Below are 14,142 nucleotides of genomic sequence, written 5' to 3'. Positions count from 1 at the left end.
AAAATCAATTTATTAAGTTAAATTATATGCTTTTGTATGAATTTCTATTTCTCTTAATACTTGTGACTAATTTTGTTTGCTCAAAGAAATATGATTCATAATTGGTAATAAAGGATTTATCACATAAGGAATGAAGGTTAAATTAAACTTGAGAAATTGAAATTAAATTATATAACAATAAAGGATTTAGAAGGGGAAAAAATCCGTTAAAAAATTTATTCATTTTGTAGCAACCAAGTTCATCACGGATTAGTGAAAATAAATTTAAAAAATGAGAAGCTACCACTAATCTTTATTTTAAGAAAAAAATATTAAAAAAATCATAAAATAAAAAACATTATTCATACATCCTAAAATATAAAATTGACATAATTGACATGAAAGTTAATTCACTAAAATATTTTAATTTCAAAGAAAAATTATAAATATATTAAATTGTCATATATTTTTAAAATTTTAAAAATCTAAAAGATGTCACATCTATTTAACTCTTTTTTTCATGTTGGTAAGTTCATTTATTTAATTTTACTTTATAATTATTTCTAATTCTTATTAGATATTATGTTTTTTTTATCCTTCACTTGTGTATTCATTCACATTAAAACTATGCATCTAAATTACCAAATTAAAGGCATACATGGCGCCTAAACCTGAATGCTTAAAAGAATATCAAATAAAAAACTAAAGAGATAAATAAACCAATTAACTCACAAAATTATAAATAAATAAATAAATAAAGATAAGGCGATGTGATAGTAGCATTATTGGAACCTACACTTGGCAAAGGGAAACATCCAATTAATTAACTAATTCAACACAAACTAACAAAATTCATGCATTACAAGGAATAAGCTTGTAACAGGAAACAAGTAATAACAGGACCGTGCCAAGAGTCTTACAAAAATAAAAACGAAATCAACTCTAAATAAACAAAACACACATCAAACCATAAAATGAAATAAATAAAAGGTTGCATGCTCACAAATCACAATGAAGTTCGATAGAAATGCTTTTAGACAAAAACAACCCCAGTTACATAGGGCAAACAAAATGGCAAAGACATGAGCAAGCAAAGGAAAAGTTAATTGTGTTGTAAATAACACAGAGGGAAAATTGAGTAGAATTTTTTTCTTTCACACTTGTGTATTACAAATGATTACTCATCCCTCTTTATTAATCAATAGATGATATAAATATATGTATAAATTGAACATTCAAACTCTATATGTACTGTTAGGACATGCAAATGAACAATGAAAGCATAAAACATAAAAATCATATAAAATCATAAAACAAAGAAGAGGAAAGGTCACACAATATAGCAATTTTGTATTTATTGGATAACCATGTTGTTCCGCATGTTTTTCATTTATATATAAGATAAATACATGAAAAATGATAGTCATACATAATGTTTATAAATGTTGTCAGTAAAATATATGTACCTATCATCATTAAGTGTGTAGATTTATTATGACAATATAAATTTTCTTTAATCTCACTTATTTGTTTTGTCCTCTCTATTTTGTGATCCTTATTTATACTCATAAAAATATTAAGTATATAAGAAAACATCTAAATTAAGAAGAACAAAATATTAAACAAAATAATCATAAGATATTTTAATAACACACAAACTAAGACATAATCTAAAATGGTAACTTCTACGATGTTTTAATATTTTAAGATATACCGACATTAATTGTATTTATTGAATAGTTCTAATTGAAGTATGTATTTCAAGTTTTTTATTTATCTCTGTCACATTATAAGTAAAATATCTTTTATTATAAATAATTAATAATTTCTTTTATATAACTTTGTCATTGGTTTTGTCAACACCTCTTGCTTAAGTGAGTAGTAAGGTTCGCTTAAGCAAGTCTTTGAAAATTTGAGAGTGAATTCTCTAACATGTCTTACTTAAGCATACAGAACAACTCACTTAAGATTAGAGCTCTCTATCTTCACTCTCTTAATAAGTGACTAGTATATTTGCTTAAGTGAGCCTTCAATGTCCAATAGATTGTACTCTTTATCAATTTTCGCTTAAGTGACTAAGGTGATTCATTTAAATGAGATTTTCCTTCTAAAAAATCTCTTCATTTGACTTAATTTCTTATGATTTTTTTTATTAATATTTTATCTATTATTGCTCTTGTTGTAACAAACATAAAACATGAAAAATATCTAACAATTGAAATTAACTAAGTATAAATTTATTTATTTCTAATTTATCAATTACATAGGACAAACATGACTCCAAAAGATATACTTAATAATTAATTGACATGTCTCTCTTTATATATATATATATATATATATATATATAGAGAGAGAGAGAGAGAGAGAGAGAGAGAAAGAGAGAGAGAGAGAGAAAGAGAGAGAGAGAGAGAGAGAGGAGAGATCCTTTTACTCCATGAGTGAGTCTACCTAGACTTACTTCGTTCAATAACTCATGTTCTACATCAAATTTCAACGATCTAACCGTTCAATTTAAAGTTCTTAATGAATAGATCAAATTTGCAAATTTTTAGAAAATTTAAAAACCATTTAATACTTTATTTCATTAATTCGAATCAATGTATAAAATAATTTTATAGTTATCCGTCAATTTGAGGCTTAATTAGTGTTTGTGCTCTCATGGAGGCTCATAGGCCATGGCTGCCATAGGGAGTGTGCGTGTGAGGGGTTTTCGTTCTAGAGTCAGTGAGTTTTAGTTTCATATGATAGGGAAGAAAATGATCATTATATTATGCATTGAGGGGGACGTCACTGTGGTGCTTGTGGGATGAGGTAAAAAATATGAGTGAGAGCTTTAAGGTTGTGAGTTGGTTTGGAGATGTTTGTTGGTTTCAAGGGTCTTGATGTGTATCCACCTGTTCCCCCCTTCCCCTTGTATGCTGTTATTCAAATAAGAACTTGAAAATCTTTCTTGTACGTGCATGCTTTCACTCGAGATTCCTTTTCTATGTCAATTTGAAACCACAATCTTAACTGAGACAAAATCTTCTTTTTTTTGTTTCTTTCTGAAAAGCATGTTGCCTTACTTTGCTTGTAGGGGTATTTGGCCTAATTAATGTTCTGAATACTTATGATAATGAAATTAAAATGAGCCAAAGCCACCATATATACTATATAGTAGAGTAGAGTAGAAACTACATTTTTAAGTATTTTTTTGTTTTTGATTTTTTTTTGTTGCATTTTCAGTTTTAAATAAAAAAAATTGCAGATTTTTATTTTTGTATTTTGTCATTATTTATTTTAATCATTCTCTCTCTCTATTTTGGTGTTTCCCGATGCAAATTTTAAATTTTTAAATTTTTTTTAGATTTTAATAATCATTTTATTAGTGCGATGTATTCATTAACTTTATTTATAATTAATCCAATTTTAATGAGATTTCTCCCTATATTTTTTTTCACGAAATTTGTATACAATAACTTAGTAAGAAGGGGATACCGATCTCAATTATACTCTTATTACCAACGATTTGTTGGTTTTAAAAACCTCTTAATTGCATTTTTTCTTATTATTTTTCTTCAATTAAATAAAAATATAAAAAAAAACATATAACATCAATAATATTTTCCTAAAAAAAAAAATATTTTCAATCAAAAGCTAATTAATTAATTACCAAAAAGAGATCGAAGGTGATTAATTGGTTATTGAGTTATTAAACCGCAGTTCTCATAAAGATGATCCTATTTTTTCACCGTATTAGTTACACTTTCTGCCCTCTTAAGAAATTTTTTTGCTCCACTAATGTTTGTGTGGTGCCTTAGGTTGATTGTATTGTATAAGTTTTCTATTATTATAGTATTAACTTATGAAATTAGTCCAATTTAAATATATAAAAAAATACACTTTACGCACAATTCTTTCCTTTTTGGCATTTGCAACTCACAAGCAGTTAATTGAATGGGTGCATCGAAGGACTCCATAGGAATGGGCAATTGCGTAATTGTGTTAAGGTCGTCAGTTCGTCAACTTTTGAACTTTTAGTAATTTGAAGCATTCCTTTCCCACGTTTACATAGAACGAATAGATCTTACTCTGCAGTTAATAGTTGGAATTGGTGTCAGCATTGGTTCTCAATAACAAATTGAAAATTTAAAAAATTAGGGTTTATATATAGAGCTAATAACTTATATATTGCTAATGTAAAATTTTTTTATATCGACAATCAATTATATTTCTTAATTGTACCATATCACTGTTAAAAATAAATATGTTTATAGTGACATGACACAATTAAATGATATAATTAGTTATTAGTGTAAGAAAAATTTACATTAAAAATGTATAGATGATTAACTCTTATATATATATATATATATATATATATATATATATATATATATATATATATTAAACAAGTTATAACAAACAAAAAAGTTTTGGTATAACACTATATAACTTGTCTCTCATGAAAAAGGCCGGAGAAAGAAAATAGGTGATCCCCAATTATGTAATTATAAATTACTATTTATAATAAATTATTAATTTTTACAATAAATAAGTAAAAACTCATCACAATAATAATAATATCTTGTTAGATAATAATATAATATTATTTTACATTATCGGGTGAATAATTATTAAACTCTTATATAAATATATTTTCCACATAAATCTAAGTTTAATTTCTACAATATAGAAAAGCTTTAAAATGTCAACCAATAAAAAAATTATGAAAAATATAACTTTTCAAATAATATTTTGAAAATAAACAAATTTGTTATATATCTGAATCTCTAATTGAGCCACTAGAAGCAGTCTAGTGATGAAAAATTGAAATAATATAAAAAAATAAAAATAAAAATCTTAAGTTTCATGTACTTTTGTTAAAATTTCAACAGATAAAAAAAAATAGCCATGTTTGATCGAATGACGGTGAAACTAGTTGTTTCAAATCTAATTAATAATTAATAATTACATACGAAACTTTGACACGTAGGGACCACATCCTGGCCCCCATAACATGAAGAATTAAATAGGCTTGTACCATGGATGCAAGCATCACATTACACTGATAAGTATTATAATGAAGTGCGTGTTTGCTTTAGCTTTTAGACGTGAAAATTCACGTTTATGAGAAGTAAAAAATTATAACTTCCACGTAAATTGTCTTGTAAACCCTAAACCCTAAACCCTAAACCCTAAATCTAAACCAAACATGCTAGAAGAGTGCCAATTCAAACCAAGCCTTCTTTTGTTTCTCATCTTCACCTCTCTTTTTTCTTTAATCCTTCTCTTCTACTCTACCCCTCCTGCTCCTCCTCCAAGCAGCTTTTAGCAAGGAAGAGATATCACACAGTATGGCCATTTATTTTCTTCATTTGACAAATTCTTATCATCAAGTTCTTCCCGAAATGTATGTGATGGAGACATCACAGCTAGAATTGATTATGAGAACCTTGTACTAGGTTGTCACATGTACACGTTGAACCTGTAAATCAATATTTAATAATCTTCAGATTTCATGATTCCTATACTGTTAAAAGCAGCTAGCTCAAATCTAACAAAGCCTCTCTGTATACCATAGTCTAATTAGTGGAACCCACTTGAACTTACCTTAGAGAGTTAGGGGGTGAAGACGTGAAGTTAATGCAACTTTGCTCCTACCCTTCAATTACTTTGTTTATCCATTGCTATGGAATAGAGAATTTTCTTTGCTTTAAAGCCAGAGTAGAAACATGATCTCCACTTGCACACTACTCTTCTGTATTTGATACAATTTCTGTAGAAGAAAACTATATATGTTCACATATATAATATGGTCCAATAGAGCACATAGACACCGTGACTAGGTAACCAAGCTCAATGAAGAGATTTGGAGTACGCATTATTTCTTTTATCCTTCTTTTGATGCTTACTAAAAGTTTAAGTTCCAATGCATTTGGTGGAAGTATGAAGGATGAGGAAGCACTCAAGGATGGACAAAATGGAAAGGAAAATTCTATCTCAAATTATGGGTATGTATATGATATCCTTTTACCTTTAATTGTTATATCTTATACAATATTATATATATTGTTAGTGTTATCTTTTAATTAAAATTAAAATTTTATCTCAATAATATATATAAATGCATATTATTGAAGTCTATATTAAATATAAATGTATATCACTAAGGTGAAATTCTAATTTTGATATGAGAATAACACCAACAATACTCATGATACTCTACCAGGTTTTCTCCATCCCAAATCCATATATTTTTTTCTTAACCTTTGCATTACATATTTGATGTTTCTAGTGAAATGGGGGTGATGGAAGATGATGATTGGCAGATGGTACAGAAGAAGGGAAACCAATTTGTGGTGAATGACAAACCTTTCTATGTCAATGGATTCAACACATATTGGCTGATGGTATTTGCTGTAGATGAGTCCACCAGAGGAAAGGTCACTGAGGTGTTCCAACAAGCATCCTCGGTGGGTATGACAGTTTGTAGGACTTGGGCCTTCAATGATGGCCAGTGGCGGGCCCTACAAAAATCTCCGTCAGTTTATGATGAAGAAGTCTTCAAGGTGCTCCTTTACTGTTTTTTTTATATTTTATTTTATGTTATACTATACTAACTTGGTATCCAGTTTACAACATAAAATATAATTTATATAACCCCACGCAGCATTATATTGTTACTGTTAACTTCTCTAGTATTATCAACTGTTTGCTACTTCTGATTGAAGCATCATGTTAAAAGGATTACAACCCCCATGAATTGTTTGCTATTGTAAGCTTTACTATGGTAATTAAAATTAGACTACCAATCTGTTTGGATACAAGTTTAAATTTGTATTCAAACAAACTATGATACAATTAATCTTCCAAGTTATCAGTCAATGTTGCTAATTCCATTTTACTATTGGAGCCATAGGCCCTGGACTTTGTTGTAAGTGAAGCAAAGAAATACAAAATCAGGCTTATATTATCGTTGGCCAACAACTGGGAGGCATATGGAGGAAAAGCGCAATATGTGAAGTGGGGGAATGCTGCTGGCCTTAACTTGACCTCTGATGATGACTTTTTCTCACATCCAGCTCTTAGAAGCTACTACAAGGCCCATGTTAAGGCAAGTTCCTTTAAATTAATGCAACAAATCAAAACCACCATTGGTTATTTTCATTTGGGACACTAGAATTAGAGCTTGTTTGTTTTTATGTTCCAAAGACTAAGTGCCTTGGAATTAAATCTTGATTTGGGCTTCTATTTTATAATATATTATTATGATTATTCTCTTTCATTAATTCCTGGATACTAAGTTGGTTCCATATTATATTTACTATGTAGACGGTGCTAAATAGAGTTAACACATTCACAAACATCACTTATAAGGAAGATCCAACAATTTTCGCTTGGGAATTGATGAATGAGCCTCGATGCACCTCAGATTCCACAGGTGACAAGTTACAGGTTTGTCCCTTGAAAACTTCTAATGGCCTTCATAGCACAAGGGAAGGGTCTTGTGGTATTGAAAAGAAAACATAATAACATATCACATTTTGTAATGTCATATAATCACATCACACTTAACAACTGCATTCTATTAGTCGGTTCTTTCAATGATGTCTCAACAACCCAGTTGAATATGTATTCTAGGATTGGATACAAGAAATGGCATTCCATGTGAAGAAAATTGATCCGAAACACTTGGTGGAGGTTGGACTAGAAGGATTTTATGGCCCATCATCACCTCAGAGAACTCAGTTCAATCCGAATACATATGCTCAACAGATTGGAACTGATTTTATCAGGAACCACTTGGTTCTTGGTGTGGACTTCGCTTCTGCTCACATATATGCTGACTCTTGGTAAGTCTATTTAGCAATGCTATTGTTTTATTTAAAAAATGATAAGTTATCAGTGTGATGATTTGTACAACTACCAATCAGAAATCATGTTAAGTATGAATTTTAAAGTAACTATTATAAAAGTTACTAGACTTATCAATACTTTAATTGGATGCCAATATAAAAACCCTTTACTCGGTCAGTGCATTTAAATTAATTTCTTATGCAAACTGTTACTTCATATCATATATCATACAACATTCATATGCATGTGCACATTTGTCTTGTCTGTTACAAACGCTAATATTTTTATTAGTGATAATGTATTTTGTCATAATATATTCAGTTTCTAACTTAATTACCTGGTTAAAGGATTTCACAACAAATTGCTGATACTCATCTCCCATTCATAAAATCTTGGATGGAAGCCCACATAGAGGATGCTGAAAAGTATCTTGGAATGCCAGTTGTTTTTGCTGAGTTTGGTGTATCTTCCAAAGACCCTGGCTACAATTCAACATATAGAGACACACTTATAAGCACTGTGTACAGTACCATCCTAAACTCCACAAAGAAAGGAGGGAGTGGAGCTGGAAGCCTTTTGTGGCAATTTTTTCCTGATGGAACCGATAACATGGATGATGGGTATGCAATTGTTCTCTCAAAATCTCCTTCTACCGCAAGCATTATACAACGTCAATCCACTAGGCTTGCATTGTTCAATTCCTTGTGCAACACCAAATGCAACTGGAGTTGTAAGAAGAAAAAACTATTGGAGAAAATACTCTATCATGACGAACTGTAACACCTACGTGGAAAGTTTCCAATTGTAATGCAGTGGTCATATAAAACCATGCAGGGATAAATGTTTGATTCACCACATCATTTTGTTAATATTAATGTCAACAATGTGTTTAAGTTGTATGTTGTGACATTATGGTCATTCAAGGTCACTACCATCTTAAACTAGAAGGGTGCTACGGCATTCTTCGTTGTTTTACATTAAGAACATATATACACATTTGTATCATTATATGGAAATTGGTCAAATAAATAAGGTCGCATTGTAGGTGTTGAGTATGACTGGTTGACTGTTCTGATGTGGAAAACAATAAAACATAACAAGTTTTATATTGGAATATGGAGAAGCCAGATTTCGCACAAGAGCACTGGCTGAATGAAAATGTCAAATGAAATTTAATAAACCATCCAATCTTGAAAGTAATTTTTATCAAATAAATAAAACATTACATATCAGAAAAGTCAATAGATTGTGGCTTCCTTTAGTTCCAAGCTCATTGACATACCTGGTCATGTCCGGCCCAGCTTTGAACATTTACCTCTTGAAGAAAGAAATCATGAGAGAAGGGTGATTCAGCCTTTGTTACCACTGAGTACTCCTTCCTGAGTTTGAGTAAGCTGCTGTATTGTATTGTGCTTTCTAGCAGGCAACAGTAGTTTTTGCCTTCTAAAACATTACTGGAACAGAGTTTGCTTTCATATTGTCTATGGCTTAAACAGAAAAAAGGCAGCAAATTCCTAAAATTTCTGGTCGTCAATTTATTGACTAGTTGGTCTTTAGATGGATGCCATTATATCCATATCATAGAGCTCTCCCTGAAGGAAATAGATGTTTTGTAATAACATTGCCACAGAGAGCTTCAATTGACAGCAATATGGATCTTACATGTCTCAGAAGCAAAAACAAATAGTGGTCTATTTGGATAAACTTTTTCATAAATACTTTTAGGAGAAAAAAATTAGAAAGAAAAATGAAATAAACTTCTCTATAAACTAAAATTAACTTATGCATAAGTTCATTTTTAGAAACTCTCTCATATAAATTCTCCAAAAAGTTACAAAATAACTTATGCATAAGTTAGTTTTAGTTTATGAAAAAACTTATCTCATTTTTTCTTCCTATTTTTTTCTCTTAGAAATGTTTCTGGAGAAATTTTTTCCAAATAGGCAAAAGGTATGCTCACTGTGCAAATTATCAGTAAACATTTTATCTTAGATTTGACACTACTTTTTTGAATGAACATATTCTACTACACAAGTTTTGTTAATATGCCAGATTAAGAAAGAATGATTGTATCTCTCGTCTATGGGTTTATCCTTTGCAAAGGATTTCATCTTTCACAATGGTTAATTGCTCAATGCAGATGTTACCGATCTAATTGCCCGTCTCTTACATCCTCCTCCTATTTATTTATCTCGCAAACCCCCTCTAACTAACACTTACTAACCAACCAACTATTATAATCATCCCATCTAATTGCACCAAACACCTTATGGTGCAAAAGGCAATCATATAAAGTGCAAGTTCTCACACAAATAATCCAATTTCATCCTAGTCAAATAGAAAGTAGATTCATTTTTAAATCAAATTATTTACTATTTAGCATACAACTGTAGACACATTTTCATGAGCCAACAAGGACAGCAACAAGAGGAGGGAAGTGCTGCCCAAGCTTACTTTTCATAGAAATATCAAGTTATCAACCAAGTGTATAAATTGAAACAATCAGAAAATGGAACAAATATACTTACATGGCATTTCTAAGCAGATCACTTTGTGCTTAAGCTTAATTTCGAAAGGACTGCAGCGGCCTGATCACCGCCTAGAAGGAAATAAGGATGCCTCAAAGCAGCAGCCGCAGATAAACGTCTTTGGGAACCTCTTTTGGAGATAAGCTTTGTTGCTAAGTCCCACCCTCTACTAGAGTCATTATCAAGAATTTGGAAGTCAGACCTCATGCGGGTAGATGCCCTCCATTTGTTCAAATCATATCCACATGTTCTTATCTCCAAGTTAAAATTCTTCAAAGCAGCTGGAGATCTTAAGGTTGGAATTGCCATTTGCAGGAGTACAATGCCAGCAGAATACATATCAAACAAATCAGGACTTTTTAACTGCAAAAGTAGTCACATGGTTTTGCTTTAGCACTTCCTGATATATTTCAAACAACCAGAGAAGAAGAGGATAACGCATATACATTGAAATGTGTGTTTACTTTCATAAAATGACTCCGTACAGATTAATTACTAAATGATACCAGTCATACTCATACCACAATTGGAAATTCTAGCTGATGCAAAAACTAAAGGAAAAAGAACTCTAGTTGAGCAAGTTAGAAATCCCAGTGAAGATATTCCCATAAAAATAACACTATTCAAAAGAGTACTTAAAAAGTCAATGTATGCTTGAAACCTTCATGTAGGTTAACATTCCTAAAGAAGTCATGCCTTAAGCACGATTTGACTTCTCTCAAGTGAGCTAGGATAAAGAAAGTAATCTTGGTCGTTAATGAGAAAATTAATAGTTGATATTTCAACACATGCTTGATTTGTTATGCATATGTATGTAATGCCAGCCATTAATTTTGTCTCAACAACTTAGATTAATTACTTTACCTATAAAGTGAATTCCTCACCTTAGAAGAGCCAGATCCCCTGAACATAGAGATCCTATATTGAAATTCTCCAATGAATTATACATGATTCTGTGAAAATATTTTGGCCTATACACTGCTTAACTAACAAACAATTGTTGAAGCCGGTATTATATAGTTTTACTAAAACTGACACAGTGACACCGTTACACAAGAAACTCAATTTTGGCTACATCGATAAAGTATAGAAACAACACCTGCCACAAGATTGGTGAAAGGAAAGCTGCAATTGGCTCTGGTGGAAGACTTGGTGTTTCTTCAGGTAGCACATATAGTTCAGGTGGACAGTAGTCACGATCCAAAGGGGTACAATTGGGAACATAATTCTTTCCAATTCTAAGGTCTGTTGCTGCACCAAAATCAATGAGTTTAATCTGGCCCCGTTTTGTTACCACCAAGTTGGCAGGCTTAACATCCCTGTGAACTATGCCTGTGTCGTGAATTTTCTTAAGAGATGTAATGATCTGGCGCATTATTTGCTTGATGATCAATGCATTTCGTTTAGAAGAGTCTACACCTTGCAATACACGTCCAAACATGGTAGACTCTAAGTTTGAAGGGAATCTTTGATCAGCCATGTAATCAGCAAGAGATCTTCCTCCCTGTGACGTGGACAACCCTGCAATTAGTGTATGGAATAGTTGGTACATAGTAAAGTATGTTTTTCTAGCATATCTGCTTGCTTTAAGTTATGCAATCCATTCAAATAAATGAAGGGATAAACTACCAGACTACTGGAATGGTTATTTTGTTATATATTCTTGGCAACATTTGGAATGGTGCACATGCGGTTGCTACGTTCACACGTTGTGAAAACAATCTATTAGCAAAAAATTCCATGTTCAATTTTTGATGTGTGTGAAAACTCTTTGAACCAGAGATAATCACAGTACTACAAGTGAGAGATTGGTCTTTGACCTAGTGGACTGAAGGATACCCCATGATAGAATAAAAAAAAAATCAATGCCTATAGTTTATCTAATGGAAATATTTGGTAGATCACCTCAAACTTCCAAACAAGCCATTTTCCACCTTTTGTGAACTGTGAATTGGTTTTATCGGCTACAAAACTTCCCAGAAACTTAGCACATGTTTCAGGTGCTGCTCTAGAGAGTCTGTAATTGAACCACTCCTCAAAATCTCCAAATTCCTCTGCCCCTTCGATCCCAACCTTTACCTGCATGTTCCATCAGTTAGCTACTGGATACATTTAACAACAGGCTTTATAATTAAAAACAGAAGGAAGAAAAAAAGTCATCATATTTATGTTGAGAGATTATATGTCAACAAATAAGTCTGGACTCTGGAATTTACCACCAAAAAGAAAATAGATTAAATATTCGGAATTTAGATATCTATTTTCTCTTTATTAACCAAAGGATCAATAATCCTCCAAAACCAAAGAAACATTGAATAAAGAGTCCTTTTCTCAAGAGCTGTCCAATTCTTCTCCATCAATCATTCTATCCCTTGTAAGATGAAATGGCTTTAGTTAAATGCACCTCCTGCTAGCAAAAATAGCAAAATCTCCACAGAATATTTCCCACTTTCTTCTCTCAAAACCTTGAAACTTGAAGTGAAAAATGCTCTATATTTACAGAAACATAGGGGAACAACCGATCGCAGCAGATTCATAACATTAGGTAAGAAACAAGCTCAGCAAATGATATCAATTTATTTCAAATGAAGTGAAAAACATAAGACACTGCTGTTCCAACAATGACCCCATTAGGCTAAGGAAGCATTGGAAAATAAACGAAAAATCTTAAGAATACCTTCTTAAGAATGACTTTATCCTTAGATTTGGCATCCAACTTTGTGACCTTTCCTCTTCCACTTTTCTGCATCCACTCTTGTACATCTACATTCTTTGGAACCAAAACACCTGAATAAACAACACCAAATGACCCTTCTCCTAGCTTATCTCCAATAAGAAAATCAGTCCTCTTCAGATTTCTCCTTCCGGATAAACTGTCCAAAACCAATTGGATAGGAGCCAAAAGGAATGCATCAATGGCACCAACAAGAACACCGGGCCTTGCAGTTAAATAAGCCCATGTTAGCCCTGCAACTATCACAAACCCCCACCTCTGCATGTCTGATAAGTCTTCAGTTACATTCTGAAACTTCATTAACACTGATTGGAACACAGGAAACTGGTCCACGTGAAAAGTGGTCTCCAACAAGTCTTTGGGGAAGTTATCAAAAAGTGCATTGCACTTTCCAGAGCTACTCTTGAAACGGTTCGTTGAGAAGGAAACGTTAATTGGGGTGGTGGGTTTCAGAGGAGAGAAGCAGATTGTGTGATTATGTTGAAGTGTGGTTGCAGTTGAAGGGAGTAGGGAAGCCATGACCGTTATTTCCAAACAAGACAAAGCTCTCACAAAATTAGAAGCTAGGAATGAATAACGTCAGCATGCATAGCAGCTCTTGGTCCATCTGTTCCTCCATGCTTTATCCACCTTTTCTATTTATTTTCTAGGTGCAAAATCACTACAAACCTGATCCAAAATAAGTCGGAATAAACAAAATAATATTAATTAGTTGAAACGAAATGAAGTGTTTCTCATAAATTGATATTTTCATCCATTAGTTGTGGCTTTTAGATTCATAAGAATTATGATAACTGCCATATAGAAGAATTATGAACATACTATTTCAACTTCATAACTATCTAGTAATTATCTATTAGTTGTCGTTAAGATAAAGGAAGAATTTTCTCAAAAGATAAAAAAAAAATAAATAAATAAATAAAGGAAAAAGCCTCGTGAGTTAAAAAAGATTAGTTTGGCATATTGGTTTAATTTAACTTTTTTTTTTGTTACAATGTGGCTTGGATCATAATCTGTTCATTACATTTATCTAATTTCTTAATAAAATATAAATATTAA

The 14,142-nt window shown here is 31.6% G+C and overlaps 2 protein-coding genes across 2 annotated transcripts; one reads left to right on the top strand and one right to left on the bottom strand.

The window, feature by feature from the left end:
• Positions 1-5,770: 5,770 nt before the first annotated feature.
• On the top strand, positions 5,771-8,873 carry LOC109790032 (mannan endo-1,4-beta-mannosidase 6). The gene is made up of 6 exons (XM_020349125.3): positions 5,771-5,975; positions 6,260-6,533; positions 6,884-7,078; positions 7,297-7,419; positions 7,606-7,817; positions 8,169-8,873. The coding sequence occupies exons 1-6, from the start codon at positions 5,824-5,826 to the stop codon at positions 8,599-8,601; spliced, it is 1,389 nt and encodes a 462-aa protein (XP_020204714.1). The 5' UTR covers positions 5,771-5,823; the 3' UTR covers positions 8,602-8,873.
• A 68-nt stretch (positions 8,874-8,941) lies between these two features.
• LOC109790023 (serine/threonine-protein kinase STN8, chloroplastic) lies at positions 8,942-13,856 on the bottom strand. Its single transcript, XM_020349112.3, has 5 exons — positions 13,027-13,856; positions 12,255-12,428; positions 11,449-11,853; positions 10,350-10,712; positions 8,942-9,413 (listed from the first exon to the last, which is right to left on the bottom strand). Exons 1-4 carry the CDS (start codon positions 13,600-13,602, stop codon positions 10,368-10,370), a joined length of 1,500 nt encoding a protein of 499 aa, XP_020204701.1. The 5' UTR covers positions 13,603-13,856; the 3' UTR covers positions 8,942-9,413; positions 10,350-10,367.
• Between the last annotated feature and the right edge of the window lie 286 nt (positions 13,857-14,142).

The sequence above is a fragment of the Cajanus cajan genome, chromosome 4 (assembly GCF_000230855.2).
Source record: "Cajanus cajan strain Asha chromosome 4, NIPB_CcT2T_4, whole genome shotgun sequence".
In the NCBI taxonomy this organism is placed as follows: domain Eukaryota; kingdom Viridiplantae; phylum Streptophyta; class Magnoliopsida; order Fabales; family Fabaceae; genus Cajanus; species Cajanus cajan.
This window is presented reverse-complemented; position numbering and strand designations above follow the sequence as displayed.

Bases quoted from the DNA above. Each gene is read 5' to 3' on its own strand.
- LOC109790023 (XM_020349112.3), bottom strand. From the start codon at position 13,602: ATGGCTTCCCTACTCCCTTCAACTGCAACCACACTTCAACATAATCAC. The intron at 12,429-13,026 runs GTATTCTTAAGA...TGGAACATGCAG, and splicing joins ATAAAGTCATTCTTAAGAAG to GTAAAGGTTGGGATCGAAGG. The intron at 10,713-11,448 runs GTGTTGTTTCTA...CTACTTTTGCAG, and splicing joins TTTCACCAATCTTGTGGCAG to TTAAAAAGTCCTGATTTGTT.
- LOC109790032 (XM_020349125.3), top strand. From the start codon at position 5,824: ATGAAGAGATTTGGAGTACGCATTATTTCTTTTATCCTTCTTTTGATG. The intron at 6,534-6,883 runs GTGCTCCTTTAC...TTGGAGCCATAG, and splicing joins ATGATGAAGAAGTCTTCAAG to GCCCTGGACTTTGTTGTAAG. The intron at 7,079-7,296 runs GCAAGTTCCTTT...TTTACTATGTAG, and splicing joins ACTACAAGGCCCATGTTAAG to ACGGTGCTAAATAGAGTTAA.